Source organism: Halichoerus grypus, chromosome 9 (assembly GCF_964656455.1).
Source record: "Halichoerus grypus chromosome 9, mHalGry1.hap1.1, whole genome shotgun sequence".
NCBI classification, from domain to species: domain Eukaryota; kingdom Metazoa; phylum Chordata; class Mammalia; order Carnivora; family Phocidae; genus Halichoerus; species Halichoerus grypus.
The window spans coordinates 124,678,098-124,699,045 of NC_135720.1; the positions used below are offsets into that span (position 1 = coordinate 124,678,098).

The 20,948-nt window shown below is 45.1% G+C and overlaps 1 protein-coding gene across 1 annotated transcript in view; it reads left to right on the forward strand.

Moving 5' to 3' along the window:
* LY86 (lymphocyte antigen 86) overlaps positions 1-8,831 on the forward strand; it is a 57,891-nt gene extending 49,060 nt beyond the window's left edge. Inside the window, exons 4-5 of the mRNA XM_036096479.2 lie at positions 4,475-4,527; positions 8,439-8,831. Coding sequence (XP_035952372.1) covers positions 4,475-4,527; positions 8,439-8,522 — 137 coding nt within the window. The 3' untranslated portion in view covers positions 8,523-8,831. The remainder of the gene's footprint in view (positions 1-4,474; positions 4,528-8,438) is intronic.
* The last annotated feature ends 12,117 nt before the right edge of the window (positions 8,832-20,948 follow it).

The following is a 20,948-nucleotide window of genomic DNA, read 5'->3' on the forward strand; positions in this document are numbered from 1 at the left end:
AGGAGCCCTTGTCAGGGGGCCTCCCCAGCTCCCGAGGCGCCCCCACTCCCTGGAAGGCAGGCCGAACCCTGTGTCCTCCTAGTTCAGCACAGCTTCCCCAGAGATCCCCCTCAACTGGGCCTGGCAGGTAGGAAAAAGACTCAAAGCTCGAGTAAATAAATAAATGATGATTTTTAAAATCTTTGTTCTGAATATACTAATTGGCCTATTTATGATAAATTGTAACTCTTAAGTATTTTTACACTGTCAAGCACCCTCAGGGTGCTTAAATATTGATGGCATTTTTGTAATAAATTTGGAAGACTGGAGGCAATTGCAGTAAGATACTAGGAAGGGCTAGGAAATGGGGAGAATGCCTGGGACAGAACCCACGCATTCGGGGAGCGCTTCCAGGTGGGCATCCGTGCTGCTCCCGGAGGATAAAAGGCTGTAGAGCAGAAGGCAGCCCAGAGCCTCACGTCCATCGAATCCAAAACCCTTTGGGACCTTTTATTCCCACAATTTAAAAATCAATTCCCTTTCTGAAAAAGACACTATGTGCCAACCACACGAAGATCTGGGTCAGAAGCAAAGCCGCTTCGCAGAAATGACTTCATGTGTTCGGAACCGGGGAGGTGGATTTCTTTAATCCACAGCACACCAAAAACTGATAAAGATTTCAAATGGAGGAAAGGAAGGAGTGGGTACAGATATACTAGGGCTCTTTTTATAGTTCCTGGAGTGTGAGAATGTTAATTAAAGGAATCTCAGAATTGGGGAGGATCTAAGAATGGAAGGGGCGAGAATTTAATTTTAGGTGTTGTTTCATTAGGTTAAAAAAAAAAAAAAAAAAAGACAGTTCCATGAGCTACCTGCAGCCATTCTCAGGAACTTCACAGACCCCCCAAAAAGCTCCAAATGAAACTGTAAAGTGTGAGAGACAGATTTAATGAAAACCTCTCAGCCCAGTAAAGAACCTCTTCATTTGAAAGACAAATTCGTAAATCTTGGAGCATAAAATCAGCATAATAGAATGTTAGATATCATTCTAATGTGATTCTTCAAAGAGCTGTCCGCATCCATTTTTTAAACAAAAGGCACCAACGGGATTCACTAGCTGTTGCCTCTGCCAAAAGGTTCCAAAACCTAGGCCTGATGCGTTCCTTGACATCCAAGTGAGTCTTCAGGGTGTTACCCTTCTTTCCATCCAGTAGATAATAATACAACTAATAACTACCGACCCTGGCCTTACTGAGGACCCCACTTTTCTCAGCAAGTTTACATACAATTCTCTGGTCCCCCCAATGCCCTGCAGGAGAGACATTTCCATTTCCATCTTGCAAGTGCAGAAATTGATTTGTGGGATGGACACTGAGCTGGCAAATAGGAGAGCTGGGTCCTAAAGTCAGTTCTGTCTACTTCCAAGGTCAAGCGCTTTGCACTACGCCACCTTAGAACAATCAGTAGACGCATAAAGCAGGGGTAAAATGTGTCCAAGGGAACCCACCCAGACCAGACATGCACAGGCACACTCACTCCCCATTCTTGGGCTCCGCTCCTACGTCCTGCGTCCCATAGTTTGATGGCCTGCGTGAGTGATCTTGACTGGTTCATGCCCATAGCATTCACAGTCCATGAGCTGTGAGCGGCAGAAATCCATTCCTGCCAACAAAAGCAAAGGGATTTTCTGAAAGGCTATCTAGGAGTCAAAGAAGCAGTGCAAAGGCTACACCACTAGGCAGAAAGCAAACAACCCTAGATACTGGTGAGTTGAAATAAAACAAACCATCTCTTGCCAGGATAGATTGGCCCTGCGTCTCTTCTTTGTCTTCCTGCTCAGATTGTTCTGGCTTTGGTCAGAGACTATCCACTGGGGAAGAGAGAATTTCCTAAAAAGGAATGGTGTACTGGTAGCTGGGCCCCTGCCTTGCACACCTCCAGGGGGCACCACTCCCGTAGATTATAACGTGAGTGGTATGCCCTCGGGTTGTACAGCATGCCAGCCCGACAACTGAATCCCAGGCAGCCCCCTCTGAACTCCCTGCACTTGTTAGAATCACCGCCCACATACACCGCTCACTTCTGGCACAGTTAACTTTCTGTACAGCTCGTCATTGTATCTTTCCCAGTTGCACAGGAAGATCCTTAAGGATAAGATCCAGAACTTCAACATCTCTATTTCTAAAACCACATCAAGCAGAGAAGTAGCTTCCGATTAAACTTTTGCTTATAGCCACAACCAAATATGTATTTCCTTTAAAAACATAAATGGATCAGTTCATTTAGTGCAGTGAAATAGGAATGTTGTCCCTCTGGCACCCACCATGTTTGCACATTATCCTCGCCAGGTACAAGAAATTGACCATGGCAAGGAAGGCTAGATAAGTTGGGGGCATGAGCATTTAACAGAAGCCAAAGGCTATGCTAAGAATGGGTGTCCTGGTAGAAGGTCAGGTTCAGATTGCCTGGAGAGGCCTTTTTCAAAAAGGATTACCCTCACTCCCCTAATATTATTCCGTGTAGGCAGCTGCTCACGCACCAGCCACTGCCCCTGGCCCCAAAGCCCCTTTTCAAGGAGAGTTTGGTCGGTCTCCCAAGTATTTCCTGAGCAGTGGTTAGGCACCAGGGGCTATGTGAGGCAGGAAGTCACTGTGCTATTAAGAGAGCTCAATACCTGATGCCATCAATAAACCAATAACCATTTATTCAACTCCACCATCCTCCACCATCCCTCCACCCTCGTCACCAGATTGGCTGCTCTGATGGCTCATTCCCTAACCCAGGCTCTTGTGTCAGCATAGCCCAGGCCCAGAGCTTTCCAGCAGGGAGAGGGTCACAATAGCAGGAGCAAGAATGAAGTGGGCTGGCAAACCCACGTCGTCCTGGCTCTAGATCTGCTCATTCAACAACCTCTCTAACAACCCTATATTGCACCGTGCTGTGTGTTCGACTTTGCAATGTACCGGGAGCTATGCAAACAAGAAGGCACAGGCTACTGAAGGAAGCAGCCTGTAAACAGGTGATTACAATTCTGGGTGGCCAGTGATTCAAATGGTTCACATAATATTCTCATCTACCGTTGTATCTAGCACCTGGCATAGCGCCTGGCCTGCATTGGGTGGATGCCCCGTAGTGCAGACTGATGAGTGAATGTATTAATGACAAACATTGACTGCTCACCATGGGCCAGGTGCTGTGCAAAGAGTTTTACTTGCATTAACTCATGTGATGCTCATGACAACTCTGTGAGGTGAATATTATTATAACCCCCGCCTCATTTCCTGATGAGGAAACTGAGGCACAGTAAGATTAGGTGACTTGCCCAACTAATAAGAAGAGGAGCGAAAATTCAAGCTCAGCACAGACAATCTGACCCCAGAGTCTGTGCTCTTAGGCACTGTGCTTACGTGTTAAGTGCATGGGGTTGGAGAGTCCCACAGATGGCAGTCACCATACGAGGAGCTGGGCATGGTTTCAATATTCAGTATTGACATGAATGGCCCACCCACTACCATAACGTCCCAGCAGCTTGACCTCCACGAACATTTTCCATCATTCCACCTCAACCACTGACTCCCACATCAACTCTGTGTGTTGTCATCCCCAGTAAATGCACCACTTCTGAAATCTCAGTGCCAAGCCTTCTGCTCCCTGGCTTCACCATGTCCTTCCAGCACATGCATTCTAGGACCTTGATGGCAATGATGGAAACCCCATTCAACTGACTCTACCACTGTTTCTACTAGCAATCCACCCTGCCTTCATTTACTTCCTTACCCTTCTTAGAGTCCATGATCTATTATTAGAAGTCTATTCCCAATAGCCTGCACTTTTTCTCCTTATCATTCTTGCCCAGTAAAACTACCCAACCATCTACCCTCTCCCATTCTTATATCAGAGCTACTGAACATTGCCTCATTCCCCTCCCCAGGGCTTAGCTCAAATATCATCTCCTTAGAGATGCCTTCCCTGGCCAGCCATCCAACAAAACATGGTGTCTCCTAGTTTGTTATTTTAGCAAATTATTTATTGAGTGCTTTCCAGACATTGTTATTAGCGCTTTACATTGATTAATTATTTGAATCCTCAAAGCTCGAGGAAGTGGAATTCATACAACCATGAATTATTGTCATTATTATACCCATTCTAAAAAAGGAAACTGAGCCCAAAGGGGTAATGACTATCCAAAATCAAACAGATATCATAGGCAGTCTCAGGATTGAACCCCACACAGCCCAACTCCAGCCTGGTCTCTTAACCATCACACCATCTGCCTCTCACACAGCCAGCATGTCTTCTTCTAGCACTTTCTACAATCCAGGTTTAGTGATTTACATGCTGTCAGTGTCCTCTGTAGAATATGAGCAACTGTGTGGACAGAGACCTTCTTTTCCATCACTGGATCCCTAGTGCACGGCGAGCACAGATAATATGAGCAAATCATTTTAGTTTAATATGATTGAGTAACATTATGTCTGTTTTGTATATGTTTCAGAGCAGATTTATTATGCCGGCCCCATCAATAATCCTGGATTTGAAATTCCCCAGGTAAGATCTTGGTTTTCTGTTTCGCTCTGTTAATTATTGTATTGAGCAGTTTCTTAGAGGAGGAGGAGGGAATTAAGTTTAAACATATTCCATTGGCCATCACTAAGAAAACCCTTCTACAAAAAAGCTGTTACCTCATGGTGGGCACTTACAAATGCTTAAACACTGATTTTGCCATTTTGGTATTTAACATTTTATGTTCTGATTGACCCTCGGGGATCCTCTGGGCAGACAGCTCCCGCGGAGAGGGATGCCCGCGTCCCATCCTGCAGGATTGCCTGTGTCCTCGGGGACTGCATGGGCTAAAGTTGCTGGGGTGTGGGCTGTCAGTGAGGCTGGCTGTTCGGAGGAAAAAAAACACACATACAACCATGAGGGCTTATAAGCTCCCAGGTTCCGGGCTTGCACTATTACTCATGGCTGCCACCAGGTGAATAAAATGCCCCCACCTGAGCATTCACTGGCAATACTCACAGCTAAGAGTCAAGTTTTCCACTAACTTCTTTTTATGCAAAATAATGTGACCTTATTAAATGGCTGAATTCAAGCATCTCTGACATAAGCAATACATTTTCAATATGCTACTCCTGAGAGAATCTTATGTGACATCATAAAAGGAATCACAAAGATGTAATAACTATGTTTTTTGTTTCAACCTCATCCTCTCAGTTTTCAAAAAAACCTGTGTATGACTCTGGGGAAGGGTCTCCTTCTGCATAACGAATTTGTTTAACTTTGTTTCATTTCTCATGTGTGTTTCCTTTCTGTCCCAGGCTTTGGGTTCCGAAGGTTCAAGCCCTCATGTCTCAAGAACATTCTCTAGTTCTCTAGTTTGCAGATGGGAAGTTTCCAGCTTCACCTTCCCCCTCCAGGGTTCTCCAGAGTCTTCTCTGCAGACCTTTCAGTAAAATATTAGAGTCTTGCAAACTCCCTTCACTTCTAGAATGTGGGACCAAAATTCTCCCAGCTAGTTTTTTCTTGAAATCTTTGCCATTTGAGCTCTTTTTCCTTCTCTATTTTCCTTCTGAATCCCTCCATCCCCCCTCCCACTGGAGATTGACTTAAAATTTGCAAACAATTGATTTTCATCTTGCATTATTGGCTTTTTTTTTTTTTTTAAGACAGTGTTCTTTAGGAATTGCTGTGAAATAGAAAGGAAAAGAACTTCTTAAAGGCACAGAATCCCTTTGAAAGGAAAATCTGGCAGAGATGTAAAAAAAAGCTTTATTGCATTCCGCTAGGATGCCTGGGTGAGTGCAGGACCCGCGTTCTTCAACCAGTGACAGTGCTCAGCCATGTTGTCCAACATGAGGACCAAGCCAGGCTCCGGGGTCCCTGCCATGGGCATGGTTGTTTAGGCATCCATTGGTCCTCTTCCCCTTCTGAGGTTTGGGCCTAAGAAGCAGAAACCTGGCCAGCCCTGACTGCATCCAGCCTGCTGACACCTGGCCAAAATTGACAGGGGGCATGACCCAAGTGGGACACATGCAACCTGTCACCTACGCAACAGAGACAGCTGCCCGCCTTAATCTCAACATGGGCTCCCACGCTGGTTGAGGGCCAGCTGCGGCCAGCCCGGCTTCCTTGGCTGACAGCCAGCCAGCAAGGCGCAGAGACTTTGCTTCCTAATATGGGACAGAGACAGTGTGAGCCTTCTGGTTTTAAAAGACCTGCCCTGGATCCCCTCCTCCCACCAAATCCCCCAGAGATGGGCTCTGTGCTAATTCCATCCCTGCTTGGCTGGAAGCTTTTCCACTCAGCACTCAATCTTCAGTGTCTTGGTGTTACTTTCTTTTTAACACAGCCAGTCCCTTGGCCCTGACTGAAGTCCTGCCCAGAGCCCTGCAAATCCATGACTTGTTTTCTGAATTAGAATTTAGAGATCCTTTGGGCTTCCAAAATGTGTGGAGCCTAATCTTCGTAAGTGCCAAGGATACGACTGTAAATTCCTGACCCACAAATTCAGGGCTCTCCTCAACAGCAGAGAGGCTGCCGCTCTCTGACCCTTGTCCCTACTCTGCCCCTCTTGTCCTCTTAGCGTGTCCCTCCACCTCCCTGCTGATGAGCACAGTTGCCCAAATTCTCTTGCCTCCTAAACCAGAGTATGCGTATCTCGTACGTATGTATGCATGTGTGGAATGTAAGTATGGAATTCATAATCTAGAAACCTTCCTGCAAATACTACATCTTTTCTTAGGCTTATAAGGCAATAACGAAAAATTCATTTGGTTTTCAATAATTTTGGGCGGTGTGTACCTGAAGGCACATGGACACTAAACATAAAGAAGGTGATGGTGAGGGGGCCACGAGCAGATGCACATTTGAACTGCTCTCTACTCATAATGAATTCTCTAACTTTCACACTGCTTCACTTAAATTCCTATACTGCTTCTGAAATCGCAGCTGCTCATATTTGGGCAGCCAGCCTCATGGGAGTCTGTGCTGTCACAGATCCTCAAGCTGAGTGGCACCCTACGGGACACTCTGAGCAACCCTCTCACCTCAGCCACCATTCAAGAGTACAGCCTGGCTCTGCCGAATGCAGTTTTCATTGTTGGGGAACCCGCTCACTCCTGGACCTCTGCTAATTGCTAGAAAGTTATTCTTCTCTAACAAAAACTGCCTCTCATGCAACCTCCATCCAGTGGTCTGATTTATTCCTTCCCCCCGGCTTATACAGATTAAACCCCTTTTCTTCTCTGGGTGACAGGCACTTGAAAGATGTGCCAGGAATCTCTTGAGATCCTTCCCTCCTGGGCCCTTTGCCCTGCTTACCACTACCTCCCACGGCCCAGAGCATCTCTCTCCAGGCTGGTGAGCCTACAGACATGTCACCACCACGTGGCTTCTGGGAGCTGGGGCGCGGCTTTGGCACGGAACCGACACATGGGTTTTTCTGCAAGTTCACATTCAGCCCAACCACTAAGCACAGACAAAGAGAATCCTCTGTGGAGTGTCATTGCCAGAAAGGAACCCTAAAAGGTGGCAATACTTTTTCTCATAGAGCATTCTGGTTTTGTGCAGTTGAATTTTGATCCCCCAGAGGTCTTCTCTGTTTCAGCAAATGACACTTCATCCTTCCAGTTGCTCAGGCCAAGATCTTTGGCATCACCCTCAGCCCCTCTCTTTCTCTGCCACCCACATGAGTTTCCTCAGTAAATCATTATTGGCTCTTCTTTCAAAATCTATCCAGAATCCAGTCTGGATTCCTCTCCTCATCTCTGCCTGTCTGCTCCAGCCAGGGTGGTCTCCCACCTGGTCTTAAGTGCTTCCACTCTCTGCCCATACCGGCTCTGTGGGTGGCCGGAAGGATCCTATTATGATATGCATGTGATCAGGCCACTCCTCTCATGACCTGTGTCCCTGTCAGGGTGGAAGCCAGTGTCCTCACCATGGCCCGCGAGGCCATCCCTGACTCATGTCCTCTCCCTCCTCCTGTGGTTCTCTCTCCCTGCAGCCCCGTGGGCGTCCTCCCTGTTCCTCACACACAGGGTGCCAGCCCTCAGAGCAGCGGGGGTGCTCCCCATCTTCTTCAGGTCTTTGCCCAAAAGTCACCTTTGCAGCGGGACCTGCCTGGACCACCCTGCTTAAAACTGCCCACCAGCACTAGCCCAGCCCCACCCTGCCTGGCCCAGCACTTCCCCCCCCACCCCCCCACCCCCGCTTCCCTGCCTGCGTTCTGTCTCAGGCACCAGCATGAGCACAGCACCCATAGTGAAGGATCGGGTACATTGTCTGTCTGTCCCGGGGAGCCCCGTAAGCGCCACAAAGTGAGTTTGGTTTGCCTGGTTCTACTTTATCCCCAGGGTCTAAAACAGTGCCGGCACCTAGGAGGGGCTTGATGACTACCAGTGGAATGATGGATTGCTTTGTGGGTCACACATCTCATGCTTTCCCTGCGTCCTTTCCAGGGAGAATACCAGGTTTTGCTGGAACTGTATAATGAACACCGTGCCACCGTGGCCTGTGCCAATGCCACTGTCATTTGCTCCTGAGCTGCTGAAACTTGGAGCACACTGTGTCTGCTGGGAACCACAAGCTGCTCAAGCTGACCCTGCTCTGTAAGCAAAACCAGCCAACGATGGAGAGGCTCAGCAGAGGGGCAGGCGCAGGTTTTAGCCCCAGGACCAGACGTCCTCAGACTCCACGCATGTATGTGCTGCTGAGTCACCTCCTGGTAGTCTCGACGCCATCCTGTGGGCCCGTCCTCCTCCGCATGGCCAGACTCACCTGCAGAAACAGCTCCGCAGGAGCACTTCCCCTGTTACCCAGAATAAAGAAAGCTGGCCCACTGTTGTTCCTCATGGTTTGTTCAAAGGCTCTTAGTGCAAGACGGTAGTTACAGTGTAATTTCCTCCAGACAAAGCGCCAGGTGCTGGCGAAGCGTAAGTAGTTCTAAGAATTTGAGGAGGTTGACCGACTGGCTGGAATTAGAGAGCTGGCAAAATGTGCCCCTTGTCCTCCCCCTCCTCCTGAGCAAGCTCCAGGCCCTTTGGCCACAAGGACAGAGGAGCCGATAAAACCTTAGAAAGAACGACATCCAAATCCCGCCTGGCCAAACCTCATTATATCATCGTCCCCCAAGCATGGCTGTCCTTGGCCTCAGCACGTCATGGCTCTCATTAATGCATTCATTAATTCTTGATGTGTACCTGCTGAACACTGAAGTCCCGGGCCCTGTGTTCAGCACTGAGGCTACTCCAGGGAGCAAAACAGACGGTGTGGAGCTTGCGGTCCCCTGAAATATTAAAAAGCCATGTTGATCAGTGGGCGTGTTCATTTGCATTCAGAAACACCTCCAAGGGCCTCCGTAAACGCGCAGGTTGCTATCCGCTCTCAGAGCCATTCTGGCCACCCCGTTTTTTTCTGTCCCAGGACGTGCAGAATCACACGGTGGGTTCCACAGCTCTGACACCCTCCCGTGCCCCCCTCCCCACCCTGATCCTCCCAGTGTCCCTGGGCCCAACATCTGGCCCTCTTGCTCCTGCCCGGGGGACTGGCATCAGGTGACTGGGTTGACTTTATCATTTGCAGGTCTTTGAGATCCATAAAATACCACTATGTTAGAGATTAAAAGGCAAAAAATCCAAAGTTTAAAAATGTTCATTGCTATTAATTACCATCTGTACATAATTAAACTACCCAGAATAGCAGGCTGTAAATGGCTGGTGAATTAAAACTTTAAAACCAGCATCTAAGGTTTTTTGGGTTATGGAGAAACAAAATTATAGCAGTGTCCTTACTTACACCCATTAATGCTCGAGAAAGAAGACATACTGTGGTTATGCCCGGCCGGGGAGCAGACGTCTGAACACACACGGGTGTGATCCTTTTATGCACACCAACAGCAGACTGAATTTCTGATCCTTTGCCATTCCCTCTAGTGAGACATTCCCCTGCTCCCTCTCCCGTAAGCATCCTTATGTGTGGAGTAAAGGCTGCGCGGAGGTTCTGAGTACTCACGTGTTCCAACAGCTTAGGACAGTGGCCACAGCCTTCCAGAGGCAGGGACAAGCAATCGGAAATGAGCTCACTTTTCATTTTTCTGAAATTCCTCTGTTCCCTTTCCCTTTCCTGTTCTTTGTCATCTTCTTATAATTCATTGACAGTATGTGTACATGTGTGTAAGCGTGTGTGTATGTGTGTGGGTTGGGGGCGTGTTCAGACCTACGGGTTTGGATGAAACAGGGGATTTCCATGTACAGGGCTGGCCCCACACACCGCAGCCGCACTCAAGGATTAACTTGAGAGGAAAAGAAGGTGTTTCCCTGCCCCAAGATCTGTTTGTCCTTAGTGTCCTATCATGGACCTTAAATTTCACTATGAGTTCCTCTCCTGCAAGTTAGAAAGAGAAAGTTTTTCCCTGGCTCCGTCTTGGTAGGAGAAATGCAGGAATCATTATCACTACGTGACATTCTGGCTGATCACAGGAATGAAGATGAAGTTTGGAACTCCATCCGAGGCAGCCAGAGGCATTAAGGGGGAGGTGGGAACCCCAAGGCAAGCTCTCTGGGGCTGACCACCTCTTCGTGTGCCTGCTTTGCAGGCGAAGTGTGGAGGGCACACTGACAAAGAACTTAAGTTGTGTCTCATTTTCTTATAAGCAGAGCTCCTGCTGTTTCAAAATCACTATAAAACATTCTAAGCATTTCTCCTCAGTAAACTTCCCTGAGGGAAAACAAAAACAGGAACAAAACAAGCAAACAAACAAACAAACCAAAAAACTCAGTTTGATTCAAGATGATGCTCTGTTCCCAAAAAACACTTGTGGAAATCAGACAGCTCCCCTGTTCTGGGCATCCACAGGCTCCTCCTTATAATTTAAGGGAAACTCTCTGGATCCACATAAACAGTTAACCCTTCAACAACACAGACATTACAGACAGCAAGCCCTCATGCAGCTGAAAATCTATGTATAACTTCTGACTCCAAAAACTTAACTACTAAGAGCCTACTGTTGACCAGAAGCTTTACCGACCACATAGTCAATTAACACATATTTTGTATGTTCTGTGTATTAAATATTGAATTCTTACAATAAAGTAAGCTAGAGAAAAGAAAATGTTAAGAAAACATAAGGAAGAGGAAATACATTTAGAATGCTGCACTGAAAAAAAAAAAATAGAATGCTGCACTGTATTGAAAAAAATCAGCATATAAGTGGACCCTCACAGTTCAAACCCATGTCGTTCGACAGTCAATTGTGTGTGTGTGTGCGTGTGTGTGTATGGTTACAGGGTATATATATACACCTTATAACCTTCCCACCAAATATATAAATATATATAAATATAAACATATATATATATATATATATATATATATACATATATGGTGGGAAGGAAATGCCAGTACCCAAGACTAGGGCCCAGGCAGAAAGCTGAATATCCATTTGGGCGGTGTGATCACATCACTTAGAATGTTTGGGCATAAGGAACAGACACTCAACTCAGTCTGGCTTACACATACAAAACCCCGTTGGCCCCTGTGATTGCTGAGCCCCGACATGTTTCTAGCATCAGCCTCGGTTTGCTGCAGAGGTTCACACTTGTCATCAGTGCTTCACCTCTATTTCTCCAAGATTCTTGCACCTCTGGCCTCCCTGAATATTGGTTTCACCCTTGGACAGTCTTTCCTGTAAGAGCAAATAGTTTCACACCTGTCCAATGGACAAAGGAGAGAGACAGCTCTCTCACGGAAGTCCTGCATTCATTCTGAGGGCTAGGTCTCATGCGACCCGACCCAGCGCTGGATTGGAGTTAGCCCCATTGGAACCACCCTTGTCCCTAAGTGGAAACTGGGTGAGTTGGAAAGGGGGAAAGGGAGAAAAGGGGGAAAGATGCTGGGTAGTTGGGAGCATGTCTGGAATTAGGCCAGCACTGCGGTTCTAACTCTCTCCTACCTGCTAACGGAGTGAGTGACTTAATTCTCTAACCTTGGCTGGCTCACCCGCAAGTGTCAGCAATAATACCCACCTTATAGAAGTACCTATAGAAGTACTGAGAATTAAAGGAGAGAATGCATGGCAAGCACTTACAACAGTGCCTGGCATGTAACTCAATAAAAGTGAGTTATTATTCTGCTAAGGTGGTGCCTAGTCCCTCTGGGCTGCTATGACAGGAATACCATAGCCTGAGTGCTTTATAAACAACAGATATTTATTTGTCACGGCTTTGGAGGTTGGAAGTCCAAGATCAAGGTTGCTGGCAGATTCAATGTGATGAGACTCTGCTTCCCGGTTTATAGGAGCTGTGTTCTCCTTGCACGTGGAGGCCGTGCAAGGTAGCTCTCCGGGACCTTTGTCATGGGGTCACTAATTTCATCCATGAGGGCTCCACCCTCATGATCTAACCACCTCCCAAAGGCACCACCTCCAAATACCATCATACTGGGAGTTAAGATTTCAACATGTGACTTTGGAAGGACACAAACCATTCTGTCCAGAAGAGGTAGGTATTCACCTTGGAGCCAAAGCCCAGTTCCCTAATTTCCCTCTCCTGTCCCTCCTACTCTATTGAGGCAAATGATCTTTGAGCCCTGCCTTCACCTATAAGCCCACATTCCTTTTTAAGAGCTGAAGTGGTCCCTTGGCACCTTGATTTCTTTCTTCTAAGAAAGAAGGGACCGGGCATGTTCCCTGAGCTACCTGCTAGAACGCTGAACTCTGAAGAGACTATAAGACAAACATTCAGGTACAAGTTTCCCCCCAAATAGAAACATTATAACCAGACCAAACAGGCCGGAGGAAAGAAAACGTATGTCATCGTTAATTAAAGTTGTTTCTTGTAAAAGGAAAAAAAAAAAAAAAGCAAAGAGATACACATGCAAGACAGGAAGAACTAAATGTAACATCTGCACATTTAACAATTACATTTGCCTTCAGCAAAGATAACCCAAAATAGCTGGGGAGAGAAGGAAAGGGCCACATCCTGATTTTAACCCGGATTTGTTAGGGAGGGGTTTTATCATCTCAGTGGTTCAATTTCAGATTTGAATCAGGGGCATTTTTCTCAGTCAGCAAAATGAGTTCCTCTGTCTAATTTCCTGCTCGTTTCAAAACCTTTCAAAACCAAATTCTTTCCTCCAGTATCTTTGTCTCTTCACTCTTGCAGAAAAGAATGTATGCATTGAAGTTATTTCAGCTGAAAACCATGATTTCTCCCCCCCTCCCCAGCTGATATTTTTGTGGATTCCCTGAAACCCAACCAAGGTCTGGAAAGAGAAAACATCCATGCCATGGAAGGCCATACCATTCAATTGTGGCTTCCCCTCCTTTTCTCTATTCAGACATGGTGGAAGAAAATTTGGGAAGGGGCCAGAGAATATTACTGAAATATCAAAGGATAGGATCAGGTTTCCACATAAAGATAAACTATGACTGATTAAATGTATGGGCGTAGAAAGACATCTGGGAAGTCGAAACAATGACAAAGACAACAATAATAATACAGTTGTTTGGAAGCTAACAATTATCTGAGCACAGGTACTTTCCCTGTCTTCAGCAACAACCAAAAATAAATGAACAAATAAGTAAAAATTCCTCGGTCATTCACTTTCAAACCCATCTGGATGAATTGGATGAATAGTCCAGGATAGCCTGGCTTTTTCACTTCTTTCCTTCCTTCCTTCCTTCCTTCCTTCCTTCCTTCCTTTCTTCCATCAGTAAATATTTATCCAGCACTAACTACTTGCTGACCACTGTATTAAGCACATTATATAAAATACTGATGTATTTATGTATGCATATAAAAATGAATAATACATAATTCCTGTCTACCATCAGCTTATATTTTAGGAAAAGGAAAGAAGGAAGGTATCATAATCTTTTATGATGGATAGCCCATGGTAGGTAACCGGAGAGAGGAGCAAAACACTGTGGCTTCACGGGGAGAATGTACGGGTTGGCTTTGTGGTAGAAGGAGCCATGAACTGGCCCTCGAAGGATGGTTGGGATTAGAGATCCGGGTGCCCATGAAAGAAGCAGTCTCAGTTCTAGTTCTCTGAACTATCTCTCAGCTATCAACCTGGCGTTTCATTCTTAAGGGCTGGGACATACTGCATTTCTGCAGTCATTAGAAAATGAGTTCAATTTTAAATGAAATAGGGTATATAATAAAAGAGACTTTCACCCGAGCACAGGCTTTTCTATTAATGCTTAGTTGTGATCCCTGAAAATCAATGAATTAGCAAGTGTTTATTAAAACTTACTGCGGACCCAGATCCCAGTCTGAGCCCATCTCCCTGCCAAAGGGTGCCCTTGTCCCCCTCCTGAGCAACTCCTTTCCATCCATCCCTCTCTGGCAAGAAGTTATGCTCTTTACCAAGTGTGCCTTCACCCCTTTCATGTTTAACTTGTTGTCTGAGTCCCCTTCGTGGTGAGAAGTATGGGACTGACCCAGTACAGGACGGTTCTGTGCAGGGTTCCCGCGGATGGGATGGATGAAGGAAGGAGAGTGAGGGGATGCCTGTGAACAAGGAGGCAGTGTGGAAATCTGAATAGTGAGAAGGGGACCAGAGACTGGAGAGGCAGGGGGCGGGGAGCGGGGAGGTGCTAGGAAATTTGGGGCAGACACAGTGGCTGTAGCAGCCAGGAGGCCCGGACAGTCAGAGCCCAAAGCCACCTGGCTCTGTGCCCCGCAGCTTTCTTCCCACATTTACTTTCCAGAGCCCACGTAGTCACACTCATGCTCCACAATGTTCACCGCAGCCAAGATCATGTTCTTTGTAACTTCTCCTCCAGTTTCCATCCCTTTGGGCTGCGGTAACAAAAATATCATAGAATAAGGAGCGTAGAAACAACAGAAATGTATTGCTCACTGTTCTGGAGGCCGGGAATTCCAAGATCAAGGTGCCGGCACGTTCAGTGTCTGGTAAGAGCCTTCTTCCTGGGTCACCGACAACTGTCTCCTTGCTGTGTCCTCACAATGTGGAAGGGGCCAGGGTGCTCTCTGAGGTCCTTTCTATAAGGGCCCTAATCCCATTAATGAGGGTTCCACTCTCATGACCTAATTATCTCCCAAATGCCCACCTCCAAATACCATCATCCTGCGGGTAGGTTTCAACATGAATTTGGGTGGGGCGGGGGGGGGGGACCCAGACACTCAGACCATAGCACATCTTTTCTTTCCTTTTCTCACCTCATTTTTGGTAATGAAATGGAAGTAATTGAAAGACAGCTTAACACAGAAACTCCTCCTACTAATGCTTAGTTATCCAAACCACTTAGAAGAAAAGACAATTATATAATGTGATAGAGGTGCTAAATATCACTACAATGACAATCATATTACAATATATAAATATATTGAATTAACAAATTGTACACCTTAAATTTATACCATGTTATGTTAATATATTCAAAAGGAAAGAAAGAAAGAAAGAAAGAAAGAAAGAAAGAAAGAAAGAAAGAAAGAAAAGAAGAAAGAAAGAAAGAGGGGAAGGAAGAAAGAGGGAAAGGAAGGAAGGAGGGAAGAAGAGAGAAAGAAGGAAAGAAAGAAAGGAAAGAAAGAAAGGAAGGAAGGAAGAAAGAGGGGAAGGAAGGAAGGAGGGAGGGAAGAGGGAGGGAGGAAGAGAGAAAGAAAAAAAGAAAAGAAAGAAAGAAAGAAAGAAAGAAAGAAAGAAAGAAAGAAAGAAAGAAAGAAAGAAAGAAAGAAAGAAAGAAAGAAAGAAAGAAAAAGAAAGAAGAAAGAAAAGAAGAAAGAAAGACGCTCTCCTATTGGTCACCTGGTGTCAAGCCCAAACTGGCTTACATCTGCAGTTCTTCAGAATGACACTTTCCACCAACCTAGTGGCAAATGTCATATCTAGAGTCATTGAGAAGAAAAAGGTGCTTATCACTCCTGCCTTATTCCCTGGCCATTTTTCATAATCATATTGGATTTGCCCACTGTTACCTATAATTCATTTGTATTTATGGGTTATTCTTTTTTCATCACAGTCATATCCTAAGGGCTGTCTATCCGCAGTTATTTGTTTTGTTAAATTCTTTAATTGGATTTCATTATCCAATATTTTATGTGTTTTGACTTTTATATTTCACAGCCAGGTTCAGGGCACCCAGAATGTTGGAATCAGAAAGAAGCACTAAAGTCATCCGCTAAGAGCCGGGTCACACCTGTTCTTGCTCTCGGGGAGCTTATTCCCAGAGGCCTTTCAAGGCTGGGAAAGGAGCTCTTAAAAGAAAAAAAAAAGGAAATTTAAAAAATTAGCACAACTTTGGAAAGAAACCAATCATCACCTTACCAAAGGACACCATGTCATCTCTTCTGGATATTTTCAGGGTGTAAGTGATGATGTTGGCATCATGTTGCAGCAAAGACAGAGGCAAAGGAGGTCCTGGTGTCCCATCTCCCTGCCCAGTCCCTTGGATTTGTGGCAAAGCCTCGAGGAGAGAAAAGCTGAGCCAGAAGCTGGCTTTATGAGGGATTCAGGGCACCCATGGCATTTTGTAGGGCCCAATGACCTTATGGTACACGGGCAAGTGGGTAGAACACAGCGTGGCTTGCTTCACAAACCTGGAAGGACCCAGCACAAGGTGGGGGAAGAGAGAACCAGACTTAGGCACAGGCGCCATGCTGCCCTGAAACACACAACAGTGGCTTTAAGAGCTCAGACAATGGTGCCAGAGGAGAGTGGTAAAGAATGAAATAGGAAAGAGCTGCTCTTGACCTGACACGAGGCACCCAGATGTAATCAGACTCAGGTAAGAGGAGAGTCTGGAGAGGTTCTGTAACATGCAAGTGGAATACTAAGTCACTGATGTCTAATTAAGTTATGTTTGTTAGAGTGTCTTCATATGAATACACAGACGGACACAAGAAATTCCAATTTTACTCGTGGGCAGGATTTCCCTTCCCCAGAACCACATGGGAATGGGGATCCCATTTCCTAACCACGTGATCCCACCCCAGCTCTGTTTCCCCACTGACATCTGGAACTCCATTTGGACCCACTTGTAACATTTGTACTATCCTCATACTACTGTTTTTCCCTCTGCTGGAAGACAGACAGGTGTATTGTTCCTATTGTCAGTAGAGTTCCTTCTTCACCATCCTCCTGACAATAGCATCAGAACCTATTGTCTGTTTATATTCTGGCCTAGAGCATACCTCTCAACCCCCACAGCAACCCTTTACCTTACCCCCCAAGAAAATATGCCATGGGGTCTGGAGGAGAAGAAACTCCAAAGTCAGAGAAATTTACAAAGGATTAGACAGTTATGTGTATGACAAGAATGAAATTTGTGGAGAACATTGTCCTAACTGCACAGAACAAATTTATAACTAACATTTATTAGCAACTGCTCAGAGCTTTATTATGTCTCTTCCTCTCTAGACTCCACAAAAGTCAGATATTATCTGAATGTCAGGGGCATGAGCCAGAAGCCATCTAGTAAATATTCAGACTAGCAAGATAACTGAGAGGTAGTAATTTAGTTAATAAGAACGGAAGACAGAATTGCTGTGGATCCAGTCTCTGACTGTGTTACAAGGACTCCTTGGGCAGCCTTCCAGCATGTAGGATACACTTTGTTTCAAAGGAACAGATGCCTTTCATGGAGCAAGATCAAATGCCATGCTTGGGACTACCATTGGGATTGATGGCATCTGTTGTATGTGATTATAAAAATTACATGTGATTATAAAAAGTGCCCACTCTTGTAAAACCAGAATCAGTGTCATATGCCTTGGCAAGAAGATGATACTTCTGTGCAAAGCAAAGGAATGCTTGTCTTTTGGCCAGACCTAGGCCTATGCCTAGATACATGGTTTGGTTAGTGGGCACACACTGGATTTCAGTCCTCTGTCTCATTTTGTGCAGTCCACAACCTACACAACCTTACCAGTGGCCCAGGCCAAGCTTTGAAATCTTGTCCAACTACATGGCACGTGTTGAAGAAAGAGCACTAAATAAAAGGAATATTCTGCCTCACAGAGACATCGGTCTCTGCCTGTTGATTAATGGTCCCTGATCTCATCATCAGTCCACCCTACCCCAGTACCCACTCACCACTACCAATAACCAAACTTAATAAGGAGCCACCCAAGCTAAAAATTATTCTGGAGGCAAAACTGCTGAATGAGACAAATACATAGGCTTCCCGCTAATCTTGCTTGTCCCTGCCATTTTTCCAATCAACTTGGAACTGAGCTTGTGCCATTATAACAAAAAAGTTGTTATATATAACTACTTGTTATATATACATATAAAAAAAAGGTGTTAACATCCTTGTTCCATGACAGTGTCCTTATCCAAAATGCTACTACTTCATCATTTTTGGGATATCACTCCCTCCAAGGAACTTCCCATCGCTGATGCCCAGGCTGGGTTAAAGGGGGTCCTCTAGCACCCTCTCCTTGCCTTGACCATTCTAACCACATTCTATAATTACTTCTTTACTTTCTGTCTGCCCTATTGAGGTATAAGCAATTTGAGAGCAGAAACAAGGACTCACTCACCTTTACTTGGCTCAAAATATTTGTGGAATGAATGGCCTAAGGAAGAAGAATAATGTTGACTGTGCACTGTATTAGTTTGCTAGACCTGCTGTAACAAAAGTACCACCAACTGGCTTCGAACAACAGAAATGTATTGTCTCACAGTTCTGGAGGCCAGAAGCCCAAAATCAAGGTATTATTGGGTGCTGGGGAAGAGCCATTCTGTGCTTCTCCTAGCTTCTGGTAGCCCCAGGCATTCTTTGGCTTATAGATGCATTACTTCAATCCTCTGTCTTCACATGGTCCTTTCCCTGTGCGTCTTTCCACCATCTTCCCTCTGTACATGTCTGTCTCTATATCTAAATTTCCCCTTTTATAAGGACACCAACCATATTGGATTCGGGCGGCTCTAATGATCTCATTTTAATTTAATTACCTCTGTAAACACCCTATTTCCAAATAAGGTCATATTCTAAGGTACTAGGGGTTAGGACTTCAACACATCATTGAGGAGGATACAATTCAATCTGTAACATGTGCCTATTATTTAGCCAGCATTTCCATGCAGGTAATTTTACTTAATCCTCATAGAAATCCAATGCGGTAGGTAGTATACTTCCCATTATTGATAATATTACAAACTGAGACTCTTGGGAGAGCACAGGGCAGCAACTAGTGAAGCCACGTTTAGTACCCATGTGTATGTAACTTCGAGGCCAGACAGTCAGAGTATCATGGTGAAGACGAGCAGGACTTGGGGTGCAGATGGACCTCAGTTGAAATTCTGCCCCTGCTACTTCTGGGCCATGTGGCCTCCATCCCCTCACCTGTTAAATAGAGATGATAACAGAACCAAAGTGTTTGTGTCATTGGGAGATGTGGTACAAGTAAAATGATTACCATCTAGTGTCTAGTACAGAGACTGCCAAAAATTAGCTAATATCATATCATGATATTACCCTAACTACATCTTCCTGAGAGGCAGCCTCAGAGACAGCACCAGATTTCAGTTAGAAATGAGGCACAAGTCTCCAGTTCATCCGTGGAGGGTGAAACTTTTCTAGCAAAGTCCATCCATCCTTGTATTCAGGAAGAAGCCATCTGTTTCCTTTCTAACACTCCCCTCCTCCAGCTCTGATATGATATTCTGAGCAAAACAGGAATGTCCAGGAGAAGCAGCCCAGCCCAGACATCCTCCCCTCTGACATAGTATTCCACTGCCACCAGCTCGCTAATCTGTCCCTTCCCCATCTTTGTCCCTATCGTTACCATTTCACAATGACACGTAACAATGGGACACGTTAAGCAACCACAAGCCACAGAGATCCTCTAGAGGTCTTCAGTCAAAGGATACCTAAGGCAGGAGAAGAGCTGCATCTTGAATCCTTAAAAACCTCCAACAAAGCAAAGCACACACTTTTCTGGAAGTTCTTTTTTCTTTTTTCTTTTTCTTTAATTTTAGAGAGAGACAGAGAGGTAGGGAGGGGCAGAGGGAAAGAGAGAATCTTAAACAGGCTCCACCCCCAGTGTGGTGCCTGACGTGGGGCTCAATCTCACAACCCTGAGATCATGACCTGAGCCAAAATCAAGAGTCAGCCCTTAACCGACTGAGCCACCCAGGCGCCCCTGGAAGTTCCTTTCAATAACTAGCAACCTAACAGTCCTAAAGTCTGCATCTTACCCAAACCCCATTCCTTCTTTCCTTTGTGCTCAAGGTGGTCTAAACTTGAAAGCATGATGCCATTGAAAACAGATCAGGGTTGAGAACCAGCAACATCACTTCCCAGTTATGTGACCATGGACAAGCTATTTAATTTTTCTCTGTCTCCCCCTCTGTAAAATGGAATAACAGTTTCTGCTTCACAGATCCTTCTGTGGAATATGTCACATGTAGGGCTTAGTAGTCCCTTCTTCCTTTGAGTCATTTGTACCTGCTCATGTGCAAACACATATTTATATAGAACATTAGAACAATTCTACATACAGACTGGGAGGTAATATGGACTCTAAATCCACTGATGCAACTTGTATCTTAAAATACAAAGGTTTGCTTGGTGAAAAAATTCTGGAAATGGACAGCAGTAATGGCTCTACAGCAAAGCGAATATACTTAATGCCACTGAAAACTTAAAAATGGCTAAAGGTGCATGTTATGTTGTGTATAATTTTACCAATTTTTTTTTAATTTGAAAAAAAATAAAATGAGTTCATTCTGAGTCTATTTTCCTTAGTGGGCTAGAAAAAGAGAAAGGAAACATAAATGCTTAATATTTGACACGGTCTCCCCATTAATCTAACATTTTTCACAAAGGGTTCACTATTGTATAAATCTTTTCAGATTTCTTTGATCCTGAAATTTTGGCAGACATCAGCACTATAATAAAAACGTGTTCAAAGGCATTGTTTAAATTTTTTCTCAAGATGCTTTGTTCTTTGTTAAGGGTAGCAGTCCCTTTAACTGAAGCTGGGAACAGATTCAAACTC